This window comes from Kwoniella europaea, chromosome 1, assembly GCF_036810445.1.
Source record: "Kwoniella europaea PYCC6329 chromosome 1, complete sequence".
Classification (NCBI taxonomy): Eukaryota; Fungi; Basidiomycota; class Tremellomycetes; order Tremellales; family Cryptococcaceae; genus Kwoniella; species Kwoniella europaea.
The window spans coordinates 5301554-5328169 of NC_089487.1; the positions used below are offsets into that span (position 1 = coordinate 5301554).

The 26616-nt window shown below is 43.4% G+C and overlaps 11 protein-coding genes across 11 annotated transcripts; 6 read left to right on the forward strand and 5 right to left on the reverse strand.

Moving 5' to 3' along the window:
- Positions 1-195: 195 nt before the first annotated feature.
- V865_002003 (uncharacterized protein) lies at positions 196-1377 on the reverse strand (the record flags this gene model as incomplete). Its single annotated transcript, XM_066225815.1, has 7 exons — positions 196-331; positions 498-579; positions 636-724; positions 809-860; positions 938-1068; positions 1145-1184; positions 1326-1377. The coding sequence occupies 7 exons, from the start codon at positions 1375-1377 to the stop codon at positions 196-198; spliced, it is 582 nt and encodes a 193-aa protein (XP_066081912.1).
- An 863-nt stretch (positions 1378-2240) lies between these two features.
- V865_002004 (uncharacterized protein) lies at positions 2241-3961 on the forward strand (the record flags this gene model as incomplete). The annotated part of the gene is made up of 4 exons (XM_066225816.1): positions 2241-2505; positions 2563-2673; positions 2766-3017; positions 3198-3961. The coding sequence occupies 4 exons, from the start codon at positions 2241-2243 to the stop codon at positions 3959-3961; spliced, it is 1392 nt and encodes a 463-aa protein (XP_066081913.1).
- Positions 3962-4573: 612 nt separating this feature from the next.
- V865_002005 (3-deoxy-7-phosphoheptulonate synthase) lies at positions 4574-6486 on the reverse strand (the record flags this gene model as incomplete). Its single annotated transcript, XM_066225817.1, has 11 exons — positions 4574-4813; positions 4927-4992; positions 5074-5298; positions 5403-5533; positions 5619-5726; positions 5791-5828; positions 5903-6016; positions 6094-6195; positions 6257-6277; positions 6337-6389; positions 6454-6486. 11 exons carry the CDS (start codon positions 6484-6486, stop codon positions 4574-4576), a joined length of 1131 nt encoding a protein of 376 aa, XP_066081914.1.
- A 702-nt stretch (positions 6487-7188) lies between these two features.
- On the forward strand, positions 7189-8593 carry V865_002006 (ADP-ribosylation factor 6; the record flags this gene model as incomplete). The annotated part of the gene is made up of 7 exons (XM_066225818.1): positions 7189-7216; positions 7290-7355; positions 7480-7583; positions 7727-7786; positions 7940-8078; positions 8152-8227; positions 8518-8593. 7 exons carry the CDS (start codon positions 7189-7191, stop codon positions 8591-8593), a joined length of 549 nt encoding a protein of 182 aa, XP_066081915.1.
- Positions 8594-9758: 1165 nt separating this feature from the next.
- On the forward strand, positions 9759-10685 carry V865_002007 (uncharacterized protein; the record flags this gene model as incomplete). The annotated part of the gene is made up of 3 exons (XM_066225819.1): positions 9759-9976; positions 10150-10408; positions 10563-10685. 3 exons carry the CDS (start codon positions 9759-9761, stop codon positions 10683-10685), a joined length of 600 nt encoding a protein of 199 aa, XP_066081916.1.
- A 564-nt stretch (positions 10686-11249) lies between these two features.
- On the reverse strand, positions 11250-11925 carry V865_002008 (uncharacterized protein; the record flags this gene model as incomplete). Its single annotated transcript, XM_066225820.1, has 2 exons — positions 11250-11408; positions 11689-11925. 2 exons carry the CDS (start codon positions 11923-11925, stop codon positions 11250-11252), a joined length of 396 nt encoding a protein of 131 aa, XP_066081917.1.
- Positions 11926-13262: 1337 nt separating this feature from the next.
- V865_002009 (uncharacterized protein) lies at positions 13263-17564 on the forward strand (the record flags this gene model as incomplete). Its single annotated transcript, XM_066225821.1, has 11 exons — positions 13263-13720; positions 13795-14337; positions 14398-14582; positions 14638-15032; positions 15087-15980; positions 16044-16219; positions 16286-16451; positions 16523-16635; positions 16695-17142; positions 17237-17332; positions 17400-17564. The coding sequence occupies 11 exons, from the start codon at positions 13263-13265 to the stop codon at positions 17562-17564; spliced, it is 3639 nt and encodes a 1212-aa protein (XP_066081918.1).
- A 600-nt stretch (positions 17565-18164) lies between these two features.
- On the reverse strand, positions 18165-19275 carry V865_002010 (uncharacterized protein; the record flags this gene model as incomplete). The annotated part of the gene is made up of 7 exons (XM_066225822.1): positions 18165-18304; positions 18385-18456; positions 18568-18638; positions 18781-18854; positions 18973-19023; positions 19130-19168; positions 19231-19275. The coding sequence occupies 7 exons, from the start codon at positions 19273-19275 to the stop codon at positions 18165-18167; spliced, it is 492 nt and encodes a 163-aa protein (XP_066081919.1).
- Positions 19276-19607: 332 nt separating this feature from the next.
- On the forward strand, positions 19608-19844 carry V865_002011 (uncharacterized protein; the record flags this gene model as incomplete). Its single annotated transcript, XM_066225823.1, has 1 exon — positions 19608-19844. One exon carries the CDS (start codon positions 19608-19610, stop codon positions 19842-19844), a length of 237 nt encoding a protein of 78 aa, XP_066081920.1.
- Positions 19845-20180: 336 nt separating this feature from the next.
- Positions 20181-22431, reverse strand: V865_002012 (uncharacterized protein; the record flags this gene model as incomplete). Its single annotated transcript, XM_066225824.1, has 7 exons — positions 20181-20288; positions 20424-21098; positions 21161-21258; positions 21319-21404; positions 21463-21719; positions 21862-22005; positions 22075-22431. The coding sequence occupies 7 exons, from the start codon at positions 22429-22431 to the stop codon at positions 20181-20183; spliced, it is 1725 nt and encodes a 574-aa protein (XP_066081921.1).
- Positions 22432-23012: 581 nt separating this feature from the next.
- On the forward strand, positions 23013-26133 carry V865_002013 (uncharacterized protein; the record flags this gene model as incomplete). Its single annotated transcript, XM_066225825.1, has 10 exons — positions 23013-23326; positions 23429-23446; positions 23512-23548; positions 23606-23805; positions 23879-24132; positions 24194-24568; positions 24639-25590; positions 25657-25704; positions 25774-25862; positions 25943-26133. 10 exons carry the CDS (start codon positions 23013-23015, stop codon positions 26131-26133), a joined length of 2478 nt encoding a protein of 825 aa, XP_066081922.1.
- Positions 26134-26616: the final 483 nt, after the last annotated feature.

Consider the following 26616-nt stretch of genomic DNA (forward strand, 5'->3'; position numbering starts at 1 on the left):
ACCCTTATTTGCAGGAGACAAATGTAGTATATATGGATTATGAAGAGGAGAGGTGTAGATGATTAAATACGATTGTCCATTTTTGTTTTCCTTTCCACTCTGGCAAAAAAAACTGACATCCAGTACTTGTCAAGACGCCTTGTGATTCTACTGTATAGGAAACCACACCAAGCAGCTGCGTTCTCTATATACAACCTACAAAGCGACTAGAGCTCCTAATCCGATGGATACCACCATCAAACCATTCATCATCAACGTATTCAAGGTGAGATCGGGAGAAGCGGATGAAGAGGTCGAAGAGGGAGTGGAACTCGGAAAGGGGTTTTGACTACTGCTCCCGAGGAGATAAAAGGTATTAGTGAGATTCCATTCCCAGTGCAAGTTAGATATCTCACTTGAGAAAAGAAAGAAGAAGGACGTTTGGCAATGATTGTAAGATGTCCTTGGTCGACGATGTTTGGGCGACTATGTGGTCTAGTGGGATGTAATAGACTTACGAAGTTGTCTTGGCATTTGGGATATCACCTGTAGCAGATGTTGCTGAACCTGTCGAAGATGCAGATGTAGATGAAGTGGTTACTATATTTATATATGTAAGTTAAGTATCCCTTCTCAAGGAAGTGGGATGAACTCACCTATACCATCAGCAATTTCAAAAGGTTCTGAAGTAGCGAACACCTGAGCTTCGTTTGTGGTATTGACGAGATTGACGATGTATCCTTCACTATAATTTATAAACGATAAGCATCATGATTAACGATGGCAAGACTTAGAACATGTTTTGTTTAGAGAGGCGCTTGGGACTCACCTAGCTGGAATTTGAGGTAAGAGGATCCTAACATCTTGAGCCGTAGCACTTGCTACAAACACCCCGATCATATCAGCCTCTTCACTTTCACGCAGGGGAGCTGATGTATGTATATTTTGATTTACTCACTACTATCGGCGATACTGTGATTACCAGCTAATACAGATTGATCACCATTACTCAAGTATGCCCTGAATAGGTAGGTGTCGGTATCGGGGTTGGTCAATGTCCAGTTCATCTGAACGGTACTGTTCTTGTACCTACATCATGTATCGTCATCCATGGGATGTTAGTACAGGGGGATAAGATGAGTAAGTGAGGGCGAAGGGAACTTACCATATGGTATTGGAGTTGGGGTAGAGGATGGAGATCGCAGCTGTATATAAAGGGACATGTCAGTGCCAACTTACATGAGATGGAACGACTGCTGAGGTGATAGGGATAGGATCTTGTATTCATATGGATAGGAGAGGATGACCGGAACAATGGACATAGAGAAGTGGTGACGGAAACATACCTCGAGCAGAAGCTGCGAATGTCAAAGCGGTAAGAGCGAGTTTAGTCAACATGTCGAATAGGTCTTTCGTGAAGATCGAATGTATGTGGTTGGTGAGGAAAGAGAAGAGAAGGAGGTAGGTGAAGAAGTCAAAGTCAGAGTCAGAGTCGAATTTGACCTTTGTCTGTATCGTTAAATATTATAGGACCTGGTGAAGTACGAAAGAAAGAAAAGAAGGAAAGAGGATAAAGGGAAAGGGAAATAGAATGCTGAATCAGTCAAATGTCAATAATGGTATCAACAGAATTGGCCAATGTGCACGGAGCATATCCATCCATCCATGTAAGAATGATGTTTCATCCTGTCCGTGGGAAAGGATAGTGCTAGGACATACAAGCCTTCCTTGTCTTCCTTGCTCACCTTCTTCTCTCAGCTGCATCCTACCTGTGTCTACATCAGTCCCCTGACAATAGTATTCTGCAGTGCTGGTATTCTTTGACCAAGAGTACAAGAGTAAGAGTACGATGATCCAAACGGGAGAGGGAGAGGGTCAATGCTGTGTTCAGATACCATAACGCACGAGCCTGTCTTTTTGGTTGTTGTTTCCTGTGGACCATGCCGGGTATTTAAGCCGGATTATACCACTGAGTGTCTACCACGTGGCGATTGATCCTTTGATAAAAGATGAAACCCTGAAATTGATATGGGAGGATGGTCGATTGATTATGATAATCACGATTGACATTGTATCGATGGGTTCAGATTGTACGACGAGAGGATTTACTCACCATCCACAGCGAATAAGCAGACGAGCCGATACAAGCGAACCCAGGACGATTACATACAACCGTATTGGTATTCATTAACCGCACGGATCGAAGCTACCCTCTATCAAACTCGACCAAACTCAACCTTCCTTCTTGAACTCAACCGACTATGCCACTCCAGCTCAAACCTCGCTCCCCCTTACCGACCTTCACCTTCTCCCTCGCCTCTCCTTCACCACCTGCAGACTTGGCCGTACCAGTAGGACAGAATGAACCTGTCCCACCTCGTCCACCGGCGGACTTCATCCCTGAAAAGGACATGTATATGTTCGGGACGTTTCCTCTTTTAGGTGATGGGGAAGTTGGAAGGGGGGTGATCAGTTGTGGGAAATGTGGAAAGAAAGGTATAGAATGGGCTGCAGGAGAACATCGAAGTGAGTAGAGAGCTACTACTGCCACATAAAATGACATGCTGATTGGATTATACGTAGGAATATGTAATCATATTCTCGAAGGGACACCTCTAACGACCAAGAAAGTAAATACCAAATCGAGCGGGAATAAGACTACCGAGTTGAGTAAGAAGAGAAGGGCAAGTGAAGGTGGGTTAATCGTATCTTCAAGAGGATATTCACTACATTTCATAAGTGAAGGCGGGTAACTAATGATTATCTTGATTGATTTGCCCCTACAGTATCCAATCCCAATTTATCACCTAAGAAACGTACCAAGCTATCTACCATCCCGAACCCGAACGATCTCGCTGAAAAGGATAACGAAGATGATGATTCGATAGGTGACGATGAGATATCAATTGATATGTCGAATTACAAAGGGTTCAAGAAGAGTGAGATCAAGAAGATCAAAAAGGAGAAACTTAGGCTGGAGAGGAAGGAGGCAAAGGATAAGGAGAAATCTGAAGTGGCTGAGAGGAAACGGATGAGAGGTGAGTCACTCTTCTTAATCAGGACTTTGGGTTTTCGTGATGATTGGATTGTACGATATCCTATAAGAGGATGAAGACGAAGATGAGAGAGACACGAGGATCATCAGAAGATATTTCATCTGCCTTAATCCTACTGCTTTTTATCCACGGTAAATGCTAAATCTCTTTTTCGGTTTTCAGCTACAAACCCTATCAACCTCGATCGTCAATGCGGCGTGATCAACGACAAATCCGCACCCTGCGCACGTTCACTTACATGTAAGACCCATACGGTAGGAGCGAAACGTGCCGTTCAAGGTAGATCTAGACCTTATGATGAGTTATACCTCGAATGGCAAAGAGAACATAATCCGAATTTCAAAGAACCTCAAAAGAGAGAAGTGAAAGATCCTAAAGATAAGCAGGCTTCGGCGAGTTTGAAAAAGAAGAAAAAATCTTCATCTTCTCATCATCTTCATAATGGTTTCAAAAGAGGTTTGGGGATGGGCGCAGATGAAGGGATTGATATGGATGATGAAGATGGTTTGAAAGAATTACAAGAATTGATTGAAATCACTAGATTGGGTGGGAATAGAGTTAAGATATCTTTTGGTAATTTGGGTTTAGACAAGCCTAAGGTGGTAGAAGAAGAGAATTCAACGACAACGACGACGACGACGACGACAGGATTGAAATTACCGAATGGAAATGGCAACGGAAGAGGATCAATAAGCAAAGTTACAGCGACCCCTCCGGTGACTCGACCAATCATACCTTTTCAACCTAATTGGAATAATTCAACTTTTACTGAATTTACGACGGTTGGACAATTGTTGAATAAAGCTTTGGCTGCTAGGTCTAATAAATTCGCTAATCCCCCTGGTCATGGTCACCCTCATGGACATGGACATGGACATAAGGTTACTTTACCTCTGTCAGCTGCAGGTGGTGGGGTAAAAGTATAAAAGGGGATTATCGATGTAGCTTCCAAAAAAACAGATTTGTATACCTCTTTTTCCATATTCATCCATATGGAATTGTCCACATCCTGATATTTATATCTTATTTTTCATCCTTTTCTTCTTTCTTCGTTGTAACTTATTCATTCATCAGAGATACATTCACACCACACCAAATCTCGTAACTCTTTCATTTAGCATAGCACAGGATATTCCCTTCCATTGTATTTACATGTGATACCTATAGACGTTCATGATGATATTCATTATTTTGCGGAACAGTTCAAATATAATCGAATTTTTAGAGTGTTGTACAGTACAACGTCTTCCACTGTGTCGATCTCTCCATATCTGTAACTGATATACGTTCCGAAGAGAATGACCCGACCCAATGATACTGTACAAGCTATTTATTCAAATTATCAATCCGCCAGGATGACCTCGGAAGAGAAGACTAAGACTACATATGACAAGGTATCTCCACCCTACTCATATGTTCGTGATCCGAAAGCAATGAGATGCATTAATACAGTGAATACGTATATATACTCATATATGATATTTTGTCCCCTTAACGGGAACTTTTGAACATCCAGCAGAATACTGATCCTGATCGATTTATTCCCCATTCAAATGTTTATGCCTCACATTCTCTCTTCTGACCTGTACACCTTTCCTCAATTCATCCAACAATGGTATAGTCTGTTCCAAAGAGATACATGCATCGGTAACCGATACACCGTATTTCAAACCTGATGGTCCTTCGGGAGGTACACTCTGTTTACCTTCGTTGATATTCGATTCGATCATTACGCCCATGATCATTTGCGAAGTTGATCCGGATGACATTTGGGATGACTATAATCACAAACAAACCAAACAAACGATTCGAAATCAGCTTTTGCTTTTGATATCGACTGAACGACCAGTATGTATAGATACAGAAATAGAAAATCGAATGAGACACTCACAATGTCATGTCCTACTTCAATCTGTTTGATATGTTGTTTCGATGAATTACCATGAGAACAATCGATCTAACCCCACCGATATGTCAGGTAAAAGTCAACATTACTCTTAAATCAAATATCATCAAAAGATGAATACAAACTACTCACCATGATCTTAGCAGGTAATCCAGCCTTTTTCAATTTCTCTCCAGCCGATTGAACATGTTCAGCAGCGTAGTTGGGTCCTTTCGATGATCCTCTCAATATAACGTGAGTGGAGTTATTTCCCTCGGTTTCGACGATAGCTGAAAGACCTTGTTTGGTGACTGATAAGAAAGTATGACCTGATCCAGCGGCTTTGATGGCATCTACGGCGATGTCGATTGAGCCGTCCTACACAATCATCACCAAACATAGTCAGATCGAATCATATCGTGAACAACGAAACCAAGTATTGTCCACAGAGAACGACAAGTAAATAACTTGGGGTAACTCACAGTACCATTCTTGAATCCTACACTCATTGACAGGGCACTCGCTAATTCTCGATGTACTTGAGATTCAGTCGTTCGAGCTCCAATGGCACCCCATGAACTGAGATCAGCAAGGTATTGAGGTGAGATGACATCTATTCGAAATGACAAAGAGCATTAGCTTGAGCAAGTTTTGTTGGTTTCCTCACTAGTATGGTGGAAGGGGAAGGTCAAGCTCACCTAAGAATTCTCCAGCGGTGGGTAAACCTAATTCTGTGATGTCCAATAAGAGTTTTCGGGCAAGTTTGAGACCTCGGTTAATCTGGTAAGTACCGTTCATATCGGGGTCTGTTTCATCGTTGTTCATCAGTTACACCTCTATCACGTGAGGAATGTGGTCAAGACAACTAACCGTTGATCAATCCTTTCCATCCTACTGTTGTTCTAGGTCTACGATTATTATCATTATACACCAATCAGCCAATTGTCTTTTGAGATACACATGAAGAGGAACGTGAACACACTTCTCAAAGTAAACTCTCATGACAATCATCAAATCATCTTTAGCTTCTTGAGCGTATTCAGCCAATTTCTTGGCGTATTCTATGGCTTGAGCGGGATCGTGAACCGAACATGGTCTGGAAAAAGTTGATTAAAGTCAATCAGCAACAGTCTATATACATAGAGTCATATGAATATAAGAGTGAGGACATACCCAACAACGACCAGAAGCCTATCATCATCTCCTTTTACAACTGCTTCTACCTGTCTTCGACCGTCTAATACCGTCTGAGCACCTTTGAGAGAAAGAGGGAGTCTAAAGATGGATATTGTCAGTTGATGTATCCAGTGAGCTGTACACTTTTGGGAGAACTGACTCTTCAAGCAAGATTTGAGGTCTAAAGATACACTATCCATCAGTACGAGTCTAAGTGTGAATGAAAAGTGACAGACATACGGTATCAGCGGTCTGGTGCATTTCACTCTTCTATCATCTAACATGTCCATTGCCTATTCGTCAAAATACAGAGTCAGTTGGGCTCCTTCCTACATGAAGATTCGGGATTGACCTCACGTCTCTGACTGATATCTTGGGAGGAGTGTACATTGCTTGAGTTATGCTATTATATATCTGAAGTTGTTGTATTAGTTTTCGTTGATCTATGTGTTTGAGGTAGTTGACAGATGTATGAACGATGGTTGGACTTTGACTTTGCACTTTGCACTTTTGACTCCTAAAAAATCAAAATGTCAGATGCTCAGATTTAACGAGTCATTCCGGCGGGTACTACTATCCACACGGCGATCGCCGCTCGACTGACTCATCTCACTGTGCCACACCAGCGGGAATATCACCCCCGCACACCTACCCTTTTAAGCGGGCTTTACGTAAAGAACGCGTTGAGGTTGAACATGATAGAGATCCATGCGTTTCAGATTAGAGAGAGGAAGTAGAGAGGGACGTTGAATTGAAATGGAATGCATATCAAAGTACAATGCATTGATCACCTCTTTCTCTTCATATCATCATATACCTTTTACCTTATATTTACATATTCAAGCTCAGTCGCTCTTTTCCTTCTCCTGATTATCATCGTTCACCTTCACATTCACCCACTCACACATACACTTACGCCCCTACGAGTGGTTCCTTTCAGATATAGTTGAATATATCAACCAGAATAGACGAAAGCACGGATCACGAGAGTCAAACGTTCACGACTAATCGATCAATCATATCAATACCTTGAAAAAGGTCGAATCTGGAGCTACTATACCTACACGAGGAACATTATAATAGATAGTCACGATGGGTGGTCAACTCAGTAAAGCTTTAGGTATGTAGGAATCTCTTGCACTGAAATGGCCTTGGCTTGAAATGGATTCTGACGTTGTATTGTTGGCTCATAGGCAAGCTGTTTGGGAATAAGGAGATGCGTATTTTGATGCTTGGGTTAGACGCTGCTGGTAAAACCAGTGAGTGGACTATACGAATATCTCCTTAAGCTACTCATTACATCCTTCATCGAATATACCCCTAAGGTATCTCTACGTGATCATATAGTAGAATTACTAACGAGATATCTTTTGAACACCTTAGCCATCCTGTATAAGCTCAAACTCAACCAATCCGTAACGACCATCCCTACAGTAGGATTCAACGTGGAGACTGTGACGTATAAGAACGTAAAGTTTAATGTATGGGTGAGTACCCGTTCATCAATAGTGGATGATTTGTGTGTGCAATGGATATGAGTGGAAGATGTACAAATAGATGAAAGGGATAGTGGACGGTTGATTACGAAGAAATCACAAGAGTTCTGAGCTGATATTTGTTGAATTTGTAGGACGTCGGTGGGCAAGATAAGATAAGACCTTTGTGGAGGCATTACTATACTGGTACCCAGGTGAGTCTGATTCCAGAATATGATCATAGATTATCTGCATCTATACTTCCTTCACTGGTTTCTTACTCCTTACCGCATTTCGATTCTCACATCCTCCTAATTAGCATGATAACAATGATCATGAGCTGATCCTTATCTTTCGCTGTCAAATAGGGATTGATATTCGTGATCGACTCGGGAGACAGAGATAGGATCGACGAAGCTCGATTAGAACTAGAACGTATTTTGGCGGATAGAGAAATGAGAGATTGTCTCTTGATGGTATTTGCGAATAAACAGGATTTACCTGGAGGTGGGTCCAAGGTGTTGAGTATGATATATGTACAAGAGAGCTAATGTTTTTGGTTCAATTTGAACTTTCGTAGCTATGTCACCGGCTGAAGTGACTGAGAAATTGGGGTTACATAAGATGAGGGACAGGAGTTGGTATGTGCATCCTAGGTGAGTTGTGTTTCGAATGAGAGACTTTGGTCTGGTTAGATGGGACTCTGCGATAGAGGGGCGTGGTTCGTGTTTGAGAAGGGTGAAATGAGTATCGCGGGTAGTATTCTTTCAATATATCAGGGGTATCAGTAAAATCAGATACCCATAATATGGCCCTCAGGTGATTGAGGGATCAATCAGTGTGATACTGCTTGTATCTAGGATAGGGAAAGACCTCGATTTGGAATTTCGAAGTGGTATTGCCCGGAAGAATCGATGCTGACATTGCATTCATATATCTGATACAGTTGCGCAACTACAGGAGAAGGTCTGTTCGAAGGTCTTCAATGGTTATCGCAGAATGTCAAGGGTACCAAGTCATAGGAAGGTGTTGAGAATCGTCGTTTTGGATACCCTTTAGAATCTGTCACCTCTTTTGCGTTTGTTCATGCTCTTCATCCTCATCGAGTTCTGTTATACCCCCAAGATTGGTGTTCGCTTCTGTTTATATGATATTATACCATACTATATACCCTATATTTCCTTTAATTGCTGTTCGAAATTTACGAATGATCTGTTAGTACAGTTCTCTTTGATATGTTTATGTTTTTTGGTTATTCTCTCAAAAATGTGTATATCGCTTTTTGGTTACTAATAGGTTATCGTTGTCATGCGAAGATTCAGTGTCGAGTGGGATGTGAGATATGATAGGTTATTTGGAATCTTTAGCTCGCTCACTTCGTTTCATTCTTCTTACGGATCGATCATGTTCAGCAGTTTTTGCTTTATTTATGTCACACTTGTAGTTGGATCAAAATAAACAGGTGGTGATAGCTTGTAAATGACTGATCGTCATCATACGCTAGGTTCAGTGTACCATCGCTCATACAGTAAGACGTCATATCATCGTTTAATGTCAACAAATCGCCAGGTTGTCCAGGTAAATAAATACACGATGTCATACTCTAGTAAAGGTATCCCGTCTGATCCGGATCGGCAGTAGTAGTAGTGTATAGAATACCAGATATAGAAGTATCAATGACTGGATGATCGGTTGTTCCTGTTGGAGCTTGTCTAGCTTGCTTGCATACATGTAGGTAACGGAGATCCAGAATGAGGAAAGTCCTCGTAATGTCTCACAAACCGGGAAAGGGTTCAACCTGTAAAATGATGCAAATGACGTATTTTTAATTCCGGTGTATAGTGAAAAATGAAAAACGGGGTAAGAGGGGAAGAAGGGGAAGCAAGCAGAGCCAGCCACAGATCGACTAAAGGATTGAGACCTCGACTTTTTCCATATGCATTGCAGTTGCTCTCTATTCTCATCAGAACATTACATCCTAATCCTATCAGGTCAATCCCATCTATTTCTCTTCATTTCCATCTGCTACAATATTATATAATATATACATCATCACTCGGCTGTCTATAACAACCTAATCATCAACAACACCTACTAGCGCACGAATACTCCGCTCAAGCCACTTTTTCACTTCTTCCTTCTTCCACTTCTTCTCACACATCAATTACCAGTAAAACAACTACCACGATGGTCTCACCAGCGGCACCAGGATTATTCCTCGCCTTTGCAGCTTTAGTCTTACTGCTATTCGCATCCATCTCACCTCCTGCATGGGACGAAGTGGATTTCTTACATGCTCAGACCCCATCTGGGAAAGTCGTATACGGTGTATTTGGTTATTGTATTAAGAATGGGGCTTGTAGTCATAGGAGTGTAGGGTATGAACTGACTCTACCAGGAGCTAGGTGAGTAATTTTGTCCTTCCTAGTTGATGATAGCTGTATCATCCACTGGTAATCCCTTCTTTCAATGAAGCCAGGGTCTTATCTATTCCTATATACTCTATTTCTTTTTGATAATGCCAAGCCGTTTCTGTGACATATCATATACTGACCATCCCTGTCTTCGATGGCTATAGCAACGTCTCACTTAACGACAAGATCCTACACAACCTCACATACACTCTCATCCTCCACCCTATCGCAGGTGGATTCGCCTTCTTCTCTTTGGTGTTCGGTTTACTCGCCGCATGTGCCGCCTCGAGAATAGCTACGATATTCATGGCTCTCGCTGCTGCCCTCGGAGCCGTCGTCACCCTCGTCATCTTCGTTATTGATATGGTACTTTGGAATGTGTTGAAGAATAGGATCCACGATGCTGGATACGAGGCTGGTTTGGTAAGTTTATCTGTCATTTGAGTAGCCCAGAAGCCCGAGAGTCCGTACTTCCTCGAAGGGCTCGAATGGGTCCAGACAGTAAACCATAGGCCTGAATGGTCCAAGATCGACCGCCATTTGAACGATTTACTAACGTTGTCGCTGTCGCTCGCAGGGCAACGCCAACTGGTTCACGGTCGGTGCCTTCGCTGCTCTCGTTCTCTCTATGTGCGCTAGTGTGTGTGGAGCCTTTGGAAGATTCTCAAGTGGTCGTTTCGCAGGGGAAAAAGTAAGTTGAACGCTCTTCTGTTCTCCTTCTTGATGATGATGAGAAGAATGGAGCTGACAGGGAGGTTCTTTGACTTGTTAGTACTGAACAAATGTTGGGAAATATCGAAATTTTTCGCCAAGATTTCGTCTTTTCATCGAGTATCCAATAGCACCTTTTCGCCGGCAAATCTTCCCGTAGATCAAATCTACTTTTTCACCCGCGAACCGAAACACGTTCCTACTATCCCCTCTTTCCCTTTATGTTTTTTTTTCTTCCTCTTTGAGGGTTTTTAGTAATTTATAATAAATCAAAATGTCGTTGGGGAAGAAAAAGGGTAACGCAGAGATGTGGAGAGAGCTGAAGAGGCAGGAGTTCAAGGAGAAGAAGTGGGAGTGGCTGGTTGGTTGGTAAATGTGTATCAAATCAATTTTCTTTATAATAGATACACGAAAGTTATAATAATCTCTTTTAATAGACAAACACAAAGAAAGAATGAAATACTGTATTTCTACTTGACCAGGAACCCACTTTGACTATGACTATGGGTTCAGTCCGATACTAATCCTAAAGCTGATTGATCATTCGTTATCATTACTTGTAGTTATCACTGTTGATTGCTTTTCCATCGCGTAACCAAATGTAATGATCACATTGATCATCTTTGAAATGCTCCCTATACCTCTCTGGATCATCTCTCACTTTCTTCCAACCGGGTTCTCCACATTTCCAGCGCTTCTTGATCTGTACATTCTTTTGGACGGACACGATCGTTGATCACCATAAGTTCGATATTGTCGGATATTGTATATACCTCTGAGTCGTCGTCTCGATCAGATTGAGTGGTATTGGATGAGATGGCCTCGTATAGTATTTTATTGGCATGACTATTTTAGAATCGAGGTATGATCTGGTCAGTACCGTACAGTTTTGCTTTTGTGTATAAAAGATTTGGAGAGTGAGGTTCGGCATACCTTATATGATTGGTCCGACTATAAGTAGTAAGATCATTCATCCCAGTGAATACACTAACAGGTCCAAAATTGGCAGCGGTTGTAGGTATATTGACATATTGACTATAATTCGAGCCAGGTAATTGACTCGTGCTCATACTTAGGTTTTGGCTGTTGTTCTGGTTTTTCTCTGAATTTGAAGATTTATGAAAGCTCCTTGATTTCAGTCTTTCCGCTAGTCTGTCGAATTTCTTTGATATCGATGGACTCCAGGAGGACGAGCCGGTGTTGTTTGAGCTATCACTGAAGGTTTTCATCCTGTGCTTTGATTACAAGGGAGTTGTTTCTGGATTGTGACGAATACGTCTATCTGTAAGTGTTAGTTGTTTGCCTGTAGAGTTGGAAATTCAATGCGAGGGGATAAACGAGGGCATGTGACTTGATAGTTGTAATTGTAATAAATGAAGGCTGCTTCAGTATATACTTTGACGAGGTACAAAAAAGAAGAGGAAATTTGTTATGTTGGGATATCCCTTGATCTGTAAAATCCAATCTTGAAAGGAGGAATTCATATTGCGAGTACCGAATGAGGTGATGACGACTTGATGATTATATGTCAAAGGATCAACATTGCTATGCACGTCACATGTAGGTTGACACATATCCCGTTGGTTCGATATCATTGATGACTCTAACATCATACTGAAATCAGACAAATGACTCTCTCCGTTTGATCTACTAAAGCGAAGCGAGATCCTACGTTGACTTTGGCAAGTTATTACGGTCCCAACTGCCCATTGGGGGGAACTTCCTTCTTCTCTTTCTTCACGTCATTATGAGCTCATATGGGATGCCCATCCTGTCTCATACTGCTTACAGGTCTAGGGGGGCTATGATTCATCCCACTCTCATAAAAAAATCTACATTGAATCTCACGGGAAGAAGCAATTCTCTTCCCATCGTATATTGTGTATTGGAACAATATGTCTAAGTGAACTGGGGACGTGGGAGAGACAAGACTTGAGTCATACAACCATTATAAGTATCTCATACTCATCAGTACGCTAGCTTGAGATCTATAACCCTAATAGCATTCAGGATGAATGATTGTTCACATCTTGGTCTACTGGATATGCCACTTCCGCAGACGTGCGAGTGCGTGCCACGAGGTGTGATCGATTAACCAGCAACAGATCTTTCACATTCCGATCTTTTTCTATCCTCCTGTCCTCTTCTTGCACCTCATCATCATTGACTCAAAGCATCTCGCAATCGGTGTGATACCTTGCACCTAGACTTGCCATCCGTAGGACTCATCGCATCGGGTAAGTGAACCTCACATTCCTATCGGCGATCGACCAGATTACATGCACTCAATCAGACTAAGCTAATTCTGTGTCTAATTCTCCTTTCCTCCTTAACCAAACAGCATCTTTACCACGCCTTTTTCCCGTTTCTGTATACCCAGCAACAATCATAATCATATTAATTGGTATCTTTCATCAATCAATCAACTAAATCGATACCTTATTTGCCACCAACAACTTTCCTTCTGGTTTTATCCCCCACTTTCAACCTACACGTTCATCCCACGACCTTTTCACACCTCATCAAACCAACATCGGCTTCCTTCCTTTCTTTCAATTTCATCAAGATGGATCAACAAAATAGATTATTAGCAATGTTGAAATCAGCTACGACTGTACCTGGTCCTCCCTCTACTTCCGCATCACCTCAAGGATCCATCAATTCCAACTCGACCCACTCTACCTCCCAGACTCTACCACCACCGCCTTCCTCGCAATACCTTACGGCGAGTAATTTAGGTTCAGTTGGATCACCTAGAGAGCCATCACCTTCACCACCCCCTCAAAGCTTACAGGCTGTAACGTTATTGGATCTATTCAAGAATATCTCTTCTCCACCTCCTCCCACTGCTAGCTCAGAGGGTTCGAATCCGGATGATCAGAAGAACAAGTTGTTAGGAATGCTAAATTCGATCGGTCAAGCTACACCTAACGCTGGTGTGATCTCACCCAGTCAGAGAAGCAATGTTGGTACACCTACGACGTCGGGGGAGAAAGGTGATCCACTGGCTATTTTCAAAGCCGGGTGAGTCAGCTTTCTAGACCCCGTACTGTACAATGTCGATAGCTGATTAGGGTTCATTCCTCCTATCTCAATAGCCACCCTTCCCATCCTCCCGCCTCACCTACTGGACAAGGACCCATTACCAACCATCCATCAGGTATCACTTCCCCTCATGTCAAGCCCGTTCAGGCTCAGCACACCGGCACTTCCACTTCCTCTTCCCAAGCTAAAGCTAAACTAGCCAAAACCGAAGACAAACCCACTTCCGCTGCTACTTCCAACGAGACACCTAAGAAGAGCATGTTCCACTTCGATTCTCCCTTTGACGCCTTTGAGCATCTGCCACGATCTCGTCAGGCTTCCACCGCGAAGCCCGCTACTCCCAAGGAGGTCAAGGTGAAACTCGAGGAGGATCATCTCTTGAATAGGGTCAAATCAACTGAAAAGCTAGTGTCAAGTGGAAAAGGCTCACCACAAAGAGGTGAAGTCCCTCTCCAAGCGACCGACAAACCTTACGAACCTCATTCGACATTCACTACGCCTGTTTCAGTGAATGAACTCCCCCAGGCAGAGATCGATGATAAGCTTAAGAATACATGGCAGGTCGGGAAAGTAGTGAAGGATGGTCAGGGTGGAGGGTGAGTCCTCTTGAGATCCTTCAATTGAAGCATGAAGCTGATCATGATGAACTATAACAGTCCTAAAGCTCTTACATCCCACACCACTATCGATCTCTCACAACCCAATCTCGACTCGCTCGTCAATACCGGTGATCCTGTACATATCGCACCTACCACCAAGATGCGAACGGATTTCATGACTTTCAAAAAAGGAAAGAGAGTGGGAATTACCAATACCTACATGGCTTATACCATGTCGAAAGGTAAGTTTACCCTTCTGAATGTTCCTCATCTCTTTATTCGCTAACGGGTAAGTAGGCCGAGTCAGATTAATTGACAGTTCATCTGGTGCTCGACTTGTCATTCAATTACTCGGCACCGCGTCTTTCGGTCCAGTTGTCGATCTTGCCGTCACATCCAATTACGTCGCCACTATCGGTTGGGACAAGACAGTTGTCGTCCATAAAGTACCGGTTAATGGGTGGAAGACGGACAATCCTGAAGTTGAGATGTCGTTCTACTGCGTTGCCGTAAATGGGCCGATTGGACGGCCTAAAAAGATAGAATGGGTCAAGAGAGAAGGTAAAGATTGGCTGGCTGTAGGTGGAAGTGAAGGTGTGGTCCTTCTAGACCCTTCCGCCTATCCAGGAGGTGGTCGAGTGGTTATGATGGAGGACGTATGTAAACAGAACAGAATACTCAAAACAGAAGGAGTGAGTGATAAAATGTCACAGTGCTCGTGACTCTCATTGACTTATATTGTTCAGGATGTCGTCGACTTCTGCCTCAACCAATCTCATCAAGCTATTGGTCTTCTCTCATCCACTTCTCAATGCACCCTATACAATGTCTCCAATCTCAACAGAGTGTGGAATCGACAACTCCCCTCGGCATCGCCTTCCAGTGAACCCTCTTCCATCCAGTTCTGCGAATCTAATATCCTTGTTGGTCGGGCAAGAAACACTCATTATGATCTGATCCAGATCACTGTCGATCTTGCAGTGCTTTCCACCATCAAATTCACAGCTCCATCACCTTGTCTAGAAGAGTTAAACTATTCTCATGCCGTGTACGACCCCATCAAGACCACCTTATACATCGCTCCATTCGCTCGAGGCAGTCTTTACGCATTCAGGTACGCTTTGAAAGGTCAACAACCAGTCAAAGACGCCTCGAAACCTGATGGGCCTAAAGTCGTGGCATTTGATAAAGTCGCTGAATACCCGTTAGAACCTGTCATGAGTCTAATTTTAGCCAAGAAAGGTGTAGAAGATTCTGAAATATTCTACGCCACACCTACAGGATTCAGTCAAGCCACTATCACCAGATCAGCTTCCGATGCCCTTAAAGCTCCATTACCGAAGGTACAACAACCTGAAACTTCTGTGACGATGTCTACAACCAAAGCTGTACCATCGCCTAAATCGCCCAAAGGGGGTAAGATCGAATTACCTAAACCTAGATCGAAAGTACCAAGTAAGAATACCTCTCCTGCAGTGGTCAAGACTGAACTTCCTTCTACGTCCGAGGATGAAGTTTCTTCCCAACCCAGACCTAAGGTCCAACCGAGAAAGGCGAGCGTCGCGCCCGTTGTGGCGGATGGAGAAGAGTCGGCTGGAGGTGCAGTAACTCAAGAAGAGCTCAATAAGACTCTGAAGAAGGTATGTTCAGCTTTCACAATATAGGTGAAATGGTGAAGCTGATCAATTTTGCTTCTTTCGTAGACTGAAGATCGATTATCCAATCATCTCAAACAACTACTGAAGAATGAAATCGCCACTCTCAATGTCCGATTCGACGGTCTGACAGGACCTGATTTCGCTGCTGATATATCTGCGAGGGTAGAGAGGCAAATTAAGGGATCTCTGAATAATACTATCGTACAGGAGATTAAGAAAACGTGAGCTAACTTCGAGTCATCGAGAAGTGTGAGATCGGTGAGCTGATGATATCTCCACACCTTCAGGGTCGTACCTGCTGCTACGTCCACCATTCAGAATGAAATAAGAACAGTAACGAGCAATCAGGTTCCCGCTGCTATCTATGACGCCCTTCAGACTGTCCCTAAGGAATTGGAAAGGAGCTTGGCACCTGTCGTGCAGAGGACTATCTCTAACCTGGTCTCGAATGCTGTGAGTTAGCTGCCGGGTCACGTTCGATAACGCCCTAAAGCTGATCGAATTTTGCTTTTGTTATCCACCAGATGGATAAAGCTGTCCAAGAGGCCATACAACACACACTCCTGCCAGCAATGACTCAAACTTCGTCGAATGTCATCGAACAGCTCTCAGCTGAAATGAGATCAGAGATGTTACAGTGAGTTAAATCACCCCGGCCGCAGGATCATCAGCTCATCATGTTTCATCCCTACGTAGGATCCGAAAAGAACTCTCACCACCATCTAAGGAAGGTCAGCTAGCGAATGATCATCTGCTGAAAACGATGTCCACCTCCATAGCAGAACTGCAAAAGCAAGTTACTGTTTTGACTGAACATCTCAAGTCTGGACATTCCGGATCTGCACCCAACGGCATAATCCCTGCACCACTACCACAACCGCCTTCACATCAACCTTCGGCTTTCGCTCCTCCACCAGCTCATCATCAACCTCCTCCTCTTCCTCCTCCCGCCGCCATTCCTGCTCAACCCTCTGGACCCCCACCAAGCCAACTGGAAGATACGTTCCTATCTGCCCTTGGAGCTCAAACTACCGCTTCAACCTTACAGCTCGTTGTTGATCATCTGGCTTTGACAGATTACTGTCTGCCCAACCAGGGTAAAAGTCCTTTGTCCCAGGCTGTGTTATTGACGCTGCTCCATAGGGTGAGTGCTAATAATGTTTCAGCTTACATACTCACGTGTCGAAAACATGTACAATTAGCTGATGAGTTTCTTTTGGGGTGTCTGTCGGTTATAGCTTGCAATTGTACTTTCCGAGATCCCAGGTACGCACAGTATGTTCCAGCAAGTAGCAGGGTGGGAAAGGAGGACAGCGTTATTGGTTGATCCCAAGGTGAGTTGACAGATGGTACAATCACCTGGTTTCGGTGATAGGGTAGCTGAATTTGTCATTCGTATAGGATCAAAATATCGCTGGATATATATCTAGAGTTCTTTCAGTGGTTCAAGGTCAATTGACCACTGTGTTAAACAACTTGCAGAGATATCCTGACCAAAATACTCAGAGTCACTTGGTGGTGATTAGGGGTATTATGGATATCATTGGACATAAGATGAATGTTTAGGGGGTTATGGGAGTAGGAGTGGGATGAGTGGAGAGAAGATAGTTCGGCAATTCGGCAGTTTGCGATCGTGATCGTTTCCTGAGATGGAGTATGGAAAGAGAAGTACAGGTCGTTTGTCTTTCAACTCGTTATCAAGAAAGGAATAAGCATGGAAGAAGCGTAAATGAGATAATGAAGTATGAGAAATGCAATAATACGTTACCATATCATTCTCTGATTTCCCCCAAAATCGATGTAGTATATTGTATCTTATCGCATGAATCGAAGAAAGAAGGGTGAAGAGCGAAGCAATGAACGTTGAAGATGAAGAAGTCGTGGTCTTCAACTGAATATTGCGGTATTTTTCATTCCGATACGGAATCAGTTATATGATTTGCATAAAGCGGATCCTCTATATTATATTTGAAAAAGTAATAAGCTATGAGTGTAGTTCTTTGTTCTGTTCTATCTCGTCCTTTCTCATCAGCATCAATTCCGGGAATCCTCCCATATATCTGATCAGTCAATTCCCTAGTTAATCATTGATGAATCCATAATTCAACTCGCATTCCCATCCATCTCCCATCCTACGCGGTATACCTTAATCGCCCTCACGGCCATCTATACCCCCTCTACACCTTGATATTCACTCTCTACTCCGGGTTCCATCAAACTCGCATGACCCAATATCAAAATTGCTGATGAGCCTACCAACCAAAAGAAAGTAGATATGGGAGAAGCGATAAATAAGAGTGGAAGACCTGTAAGACATCAAATTGCCATGTATTTATCAGGTTCTATACGAAGGGGGGATCTGACGTGCTTGGTGGTGGTGACTTACCAATGACGAATAAACCGATATATAAGTGCTTTTGAGTTATGGTCTGAGAACCCACTTGAACGGGTTCTGGGGCTGTACATGGTTGTGAATCAGTATTTGATCTTTTGACATATCATGTCATGTCAAATTGAGATATGATCGAAAGGGATGAATGAATGAATAAATGAGATGACTTGAACTTACCAAACTTGTTGATAGCTGCGAAACCACCTGCCAAGAATGCCAGAGCGATCAACAGCAGTGGGTTGGTTAACCTGAAAATCGTGAAGTTGAGATTAATTAGCTACAATAATGAGCTCGGCTCGTCTCGTCTTTCATAAGATGAGAGCGACTGCTTGGGATTTGCACTCCCATCAAGTTGAAGAGTAGGAGATGTTGAGGAGTAGTCCGACTTACATTGCATAAGCTGCTAAGATTAGAATCACCAATGAATAATTCCCAGAGAAATGTCGAGTGTTATATGTTATTCGCTATTGCGCACACAAACGAGAAACCGTATTCAGCAAAGACTTGGTCGTTGATTGTGATGTACAAGGATGTTGTAGGTGATTGGCCTTGATTGTGATGTACAAGGCGAGGTATACTCACAGAAGTAGCTTCGTTCATATTAGCAGGTCTAGATAATTGTCTATGATCAAACTGGTCGATGTAAAAACACACCTGTCAGCTTGTCACGAATCAAATAACCAGAGTAGGCTGATGTGACCTCGATGTAGAGTGAGGTTTAGTGAGGGTCGATACTCACGAATTCCTGAGGTGGTTTCAAAGTAGACAACTTGGTCTCCTACATTCTCATGGTCATAACATCAGCTCGACCGGTCAGTATCAATGAGGTGAATGACTCACTCTGAAGTGACGAGCTAGTTCTCCTACTCTTGCTAACTGCTCCATCTTTGCTTGGTTTCACTTGACTCTGGTATTGATTGAGTAGTGTAGGGCTTGGATGTATGTATCTGGGTGTGAGTGGATGTATCACGGTGGATGATGATGAGAATGCATGTCGAAGAGAGGAATGCTATGCTATGCTATATATATATATATGGCTATATCTGTGACAGAGATCTGCGGCCCCGCAGCTTAGGTTTTCGATAAATACCTATTCAGGTAGTTTACCCAGTATATCATTTATTTCAGCATCTCAACGCGTAAAGTCAATCACTGGTCGTCAAAAGTGAAAACATCTATACGACTCTACATTCTTCATCAACCCCTTTCAGCACAAGATGATCCGATCCAACCCCACTGCCATCCCCATCCGAGCGAACGACATCAAGCTCCTCCAAGCTGAAATCGATAAGCGTAAAGCAGCGAGGGAAGCGGCCCAATCTCAAGCTCAGTCCAAGACGAACGAAGTAGAAGGGAATAGAGGTAAACAGAAAAAGGGAGATGAGGTGTTCGGGTTGGGTGAAGAGATGAAAGGTAGACAGGGGAGAAGTGTTGCTGAAAGGATAGGTCTTTGATCCAAAGAACACGAAACTCGTAGGTTAGTTTATTGATGTGGATGATAGGGGCAAGTGAAGTGGGTTAATCGATGATTACAGGATCAGAAATCCCGAAAAGTGACAAAGTGATGAAGCTTGAACGATATTTACGACTTTGTACCGATCATCATCATGTGCATAATGAAAGTTCGACACGATACCCACATAACGATCTTATCTGTGTAGAGACAGACTACATGGGCGACGAATGCAAGTCATCGACATTATCAGTATCACCCAGATACCGGTAGCCATCACATTTTAGGGTAGACAATACAGTACGATATACAACGATATAATTTCAAACCTATTCAACTAATACCCCCTCCGTAACCTCTCAATCTCCCTCCTCTGCCTCTCCATAACCTCTTTATTGTCCTCCAACTCCTTCAAAAGCGGTTTAGTCGCTTGTCGAATTTCGTTCTATCGTAGTCGTATTCAAATCATACTATCAGTCACAAATCGACGGAAAAGGCATGTATATTCGTTTCGTGACATCATATGGATGCCTCTTTGATAAGGGACAAACGGTAAACGATGTGTATAAAATATGCTCACCCTCAAGCCCCTACCCATCCTCAACATATCCATCTTCAAATCCCTCAACTCCCTCCTGAGCTCTTCGATCATCTCATTATCCGTCACTATCACTTCTCTCTCTTTTACGCTTTCTCGAGGAGGCTGTAATGCCCAATCTAGGTGTATACTAGGCTCACGGTCATACCCCTCTATGTGCTCTGGCTGTGAGATGATACGAGTAGGGACCGATCGTTCACTCCGTGGATTCTGTTGACAAGTCGAAGATCCTGCAGACTGCTGTCTATCAGTGTCACTCTGGACATCTTCCTCGTCTTCTTCTCTGATAATGGGGGTAGCACTCCTTAGTCTTGAGCTCGTCTGATTCTCGTTCCGCAATCTATGCACAGTGGGATTCACAGGTAAAGGTATAGGTCCACTAGTAGATCGGGCAGTAGATGTCGATTGTCTAGGTTGTTTAGAAGCCGTAGATACAGGCGCGGAGACGATTCTCTCTGTTCTTGTCGCCGTCTGAGCTTTCACGTTATCCTCTTGCAGTACAGTAGTATTCTCTCGAATGGGACCTTTCCCTTTAAGTACAGGTTCTGGAGGCGGAGTCGGTACGTTGCCTGTCTGTCTATCACCCAGAGGTGTGCGTGCACGAGATCGATGAGATGATGTGGACGAAGGTAGGAGGGAAGGTCTGGACGATCGGGTCTAAGGGTAAGTTATACATCGTTAGTTGCATTTATTGAGGGGGATTTGCAGAGCCAACTCACTATATTCGGTAAGAGTTGGATAGAAGTGATTGGCTCCCAAGACGATATAGGTACGGGAGGCTTAGAAAGGGCTCGCAGGTCTTTTATCAACAATGATCCTACATTGAAAAGTCTGTAAGTTGAAGTCGGAATCGAAGAGGAAGGAGTATTTCATATACCTTTTTTAGTCCTTCCAGCCAATGTCGCTCCATCTGTGAACATCAAACCTTCCAACTCTTCTCCAAACTGCATGATTTTCGGAGCACTGAACAATTTTATGAGCTACACTCATGCCCGTGGGGGTTTCTGCATTGCTAACTCACCTATCACTATCTATACCTATCAATGTCACTTCTCCTTGTGGTCTCAAAACAGCACACAGTCCGCCTTTCTGACTTCCATCGGTAGACTCGCTGACCGGCGAGAAGGTAACGTCTAATATCGGACCTTTGACTGGAATCTCTCGGACGTCGGTGGAGGAAGACGACAATGACAGAGTGATACGGAGGAGGGATGACGATGTGGGAAGCAGGAGAGTAGAAGGGTGGTTAGGGCAGAAGGTTAGAAGTGGTGAGATAGGCTGGAAGGTGGTCGGACAATTAGCTTCTGTGTTGGTGTTCAATGGCATCAAAGGTATCCCAGATGAAGAGGTATGGAAAATCTGATGATCATTCACTAGTACTTTCTTGAACGTACCACTTCGAAGAGAGTAGTTCACTCACCCCGTTCACTCTCTTTCCAAGGGGTACTACTATTTTTTGTCCTGTTGATAAGTCAAATACCACTAGTTCCCCTTGATTTAATCCAGCCGCTACTAACGTTGAAGTTACATTACTGATCAAAGCCGTAATCTCACCGTTAGACGTCTGATCGAAACAGCGGGATATCATCAGCTTTGCACGTAATCTAAGGTTAGATTCTGTGAGCTGACTCACTCGTAAAGTATCTACACAATCCCATTTCGTCCCATTCTTCCGCATCACCCTCAGCTCATCTTTATCCTTCAGATTCACCATGAGCTTCTTCTCATCTAAACCCAACGCCTTGTGTACCCTTGCATTGGGGAAGGATAACTCCGATATCCTCTTGCCTTTATTATCGTATTCCCATACTACATGTGATGACCTCGAGTATAGGTATATATGACCTGGAGGGGACGTCGTCACCTGTGGAGTAGCCTTGGGAGGGTATCTAGAAGGTAATGCCAGGGTGGTAGGGGTTATAGTGGATGGAAGGGGTTTTGAGAGGGTTGTTAGGGATATGGAATCTGGGTGAGTAAGGAGGAATGTCATTTTGACTGATTTTGTCTATCAGATAGTCTGAGGTGATTTTCCGTCGGTACCAGCAATTTCCGATCTTTCCCTGCTCTCTGAGCACGGTATATGGTCCGAACTAATTATATAGGCCGTAGTGCTGATTGATAGGAATACTGCTGTGAGCAAGTATATGCAAGGTTGATTTGTCAAGGAGCGCAAGGGAGAAAGCAAGTAACTAAAATCAGTCTCGTCATTCAACGTTGTTTTGATTTTGTTTACCTTTTTCCCGAAGGAATGATGCCACCTAACCATAACCCGAATTAGAACATTCGTAATACCACCTTACCTATATATTTGATTCCGCTAATGAGATGATCGTAATTGATCGTTAATTGATCGGGTATCGGTCTTGTCGGTTGTTCCACGTCATGCTACTGCGAGATCACCATCCATCTACTAACTACGAACTACGAACAGACGTGAATGGTGAATGGTGAATAGTGAATGGGATATAACTTCACTTGTTATATCGCAAACACCAAGCTCAACTCCCTATCTACCCTCGACAAAACACAGCTGGCATCACCTCATCTTCTTCAGCCAGCTGTCTCGACATCATGGCACCTAAAGCCAAATCACCATCTGGGACACCACTCAAGACCACCCCTCTGTCCGCTCCCCTTCCTAGAAAAGCATCTGCGGACATCCTATCTAAATCATCATTAGCAGTCGACGATGAACCACTACCATCTGGAAGTACCACTCCCAAAGTTAGGAAACTAGCTTATCCCTTACCAACGCATATATCACCTACTACCATCAACAACACCGAATCGTTATTGAGGTTCATCATCCTGGCGTTGATATGTGGTGCTGCTATTGGAAGTAGGCTGTTTGCTGTGATCAGGTTTGAAAGTGTTATTCATGAATTGTGAGTATGACTCTCCCTCACTCATGATGTGGTGCTTTCATGTTCAGCAGAAGTATATGTATGATCTTCAGCTTATTTGCCTCTCTTTGTCTTTTATCTTAGCGATCCATGGTTCAACTAGTAAGTCTCACTATCACACCGAGCTCTTCTTGTTCAATCCTTTTGACTCACTTTGTTTCTCTCAGTCGAGCATCCAAAGTACTCGTGAACAAGGGATTCTACGTGGGTATTGGTCTAACTCATACATAATGACCGAGCTCACTGCGAACACCTCAATAGGAATTCTGGAATTGGTTTGACCCCACAGCATGGTATCCCCTAGGTCGAACTGTCGGTACGACACTGTATCCAGGACTGATGGTGACTGCAGGGTTGATCTGGCATTTTTTGAGATTGATCAATATGCCAGTAGATATAAGAAATGTTTGCGTGATGCTGGCTCCTGGTTTTGCTGGATTGACCGCTTGGACTACTTATCTGTGAGCGCCCCTCATTCCTCGACTCCTATTCTTTTTCTCCTTTGGTCTTACTAATCTGGTTATACGAATATAGATTCACCACCGAAATGTCTACTCCATCTGCCGGTCTCCTCGCCGCCGCTTTCATCGGTATTGCACCAGGATACATCTCCCGTTCGGTCGCTGGATCATACGATAACGAAGCGATCGCCATCTTCTTGCTCATGGGCGCTTTCTACTCGTGGATTAAAGCTATGAAGACAGGTAGTGCTCTTTGGGGGATGGTGACTGCTCTTTTCTACGGTTGGATGGTAGCTGCTTGGGGTGGTTATGTCTTCATTACCAATAGTGAGTATTATTCAATCCAAATCTACCTCATGTGCGTTCACTAATGGTGATTCTCCAACAGTGATTCCCTTACACGCCTTCGTCCTCATCCTCATGGGAAGATTCAACAACCGACTCTACACCGCCTACTCCTCATGGTACGTTATCGGTACGATCTCCTCTATGCAAGTCCCCTTTGTCGAGTTCCTCCCAATCCGAACATCCGAACACATGGCCGCGTTAGGTGTGTTCGGCTTGCTTCAACTCATCGCCTTTGTCGAAATTGTACGAAGACTTGTCCCCGGTAAACAGTTCCAACTTTTACTCAGAGCTTTCGTCGTCTTGGTTTTCGTGGTCAGTTTCGCCGCGTTGGTAGTCCTTACCTTCTCAGGTTGGATCGCACCGTTCGCTGGTCGATTCTACTCTCTCTGGGATACTGGTTACGCCAAAGTACACAGTGGGTCTCTTCAGCTAGATGACTATCGTTTAGGATAAGATAGCTGATCAACTCCGCCCGTACCATCTAGTGCCTATCATCGCATCTGTCTCCGAACATCAGCCCACCGCTTGGCCATCGTTCTTCTTCGATCTTGAGATGCTCATCTTCTTCTTCCCTGCGGGTGTCTTCTGGTGCTTCAAGGAACTTCGAGACGAACAAATCTTCATCATTATCTATGCCACGCTGTCCGCATACTTTGCAGGAGTGATGGTCCGATTGATGCTCGTCATCACTCCCGTCGTCTGTGTAGCAGCTGCCATCGCATTTTCCAAACTCCTCGAAGCCTACATCGACCCTGTCATTCCTGAATCTGAAGAAGAGTTAGAAGAAGCTACCGCACACCAACCCATGTCTAAAGCCAAGGCTAAGAAGATTGCCGCCGCTCAACAGAACAAATCCGAATTCAACTTTACTGGTATACTTGGCGGTAAAGGTGAAAAGGGAGTGTTCGGTCTCGATACCCGATTCGCCGTCGTATCTGTCTTATCTTTGTTCTTGTTTTTGTTCGTCTACCATTGTACCTGGGTGACTTCTTCAGCATATTCATCACCTTCCGTTGTACTCGCATCGAGAAACCCCGATGGATCACAAAATATAATTGATGATTTCCGAGAAGCGTATTATTGGATTCGACAAAATACCGAAAAAGATTCAGTCGTAATGTCATGGTGGGATTATGGATATCAAATTGCAGGAATGGCCGATCGACCCACTCTGGTTGATAACAATACATGGAATAATACTCATATTGCGACAGTCGGAAAAGCAATGTCGTCAAATGAAGATGCCGCCTATCCCATCTTAAGGAAACATGATGTAGATTATGTATTGGTGATATTCGGTGGATTGTTGGGATACTCTGGAGATGATATCAACAAGTTCTTATGGATGGTGAGGATCGCTCAGGGAGAATGGCCAGATGAAGTTCAGGAACATAATTATTTCACTCAGAGGGGTGAATATGCTGTTGATGAGAGAGCGTAAGTGTGGTTTCTATTCTGAGATCTCGGATAAATGGTGGATTGAGCTGATGGATATGGGTACAGTACACCAACTATGAAGAACTCGTTGATGTACAAGATGAGTTATTACAGGTGAGTTTTACTTTCTTCATAATCGTATCCACGTCAAACGGTGTACTGACGTAAAACTTGTATGGACAGGTTCCACGAATTGTTCGGTGGACACCCAGCTCAAGATAGAGTAAGAGGTCAACAAATCCCTTCGACAGGTATTCAACTTGATACTTTAGGTAAGTCTACCACCCACCTTCTCTCCTTCTTCTGGTCCCTTTCAGCGTACAATTTGCTGATTTTGCGTCTACGTACATAGACGAAGCATTCACATCTGAAAATTGGATTGTGAGGATATATAAAGTCAAGAAAGAAGATCCGATAGGTAGAGAGTTGAAAGCTGTATCTTCCTTTGAAGGAGGAAAGAAACTGAAGAAATCGGCTAGTTCAAGTAATGCTGCGTTGGCTAGTGGGGCAGGAGGAGGAAGGAAATCAAGACCTAACATGTGAGAAGACTATAGGTCACAGGCAAAAAGGAGATAGCAGAGGATAGTAAAAGAACAGATAGATGAGATCAATACAGATGAATTGCATGAATGATTTGCTGGACAATATACTTTACTTCGTGCTCATCAATATGTGCGATCCGATCTTGCATGAATTTTGTGCTTCTGTACTCTTGATGAGACTGTTTTTGCGAATAGCTCCATACTTCGACGAAACTAAAAGTACTCATCAATAGTAACATATCGTATTGATCCTGATCAAGATTGCTCAAACGTTGAAAGGTGCATCTTTATCGGGCTAGATTGGCAACCACTCGATAGTAGCATTATCATACAATTATATACATCATTGATCCTACAAATCATCATATACTGTCTATCAATGTAAGGTCTTGAGATCCATGTGTACCATAATCAATCGCAGAGAAAGAAACGCCTATAGTGTATTCATCCTGATTTCTCCACTTTTTCCAAAATACTGTATGGT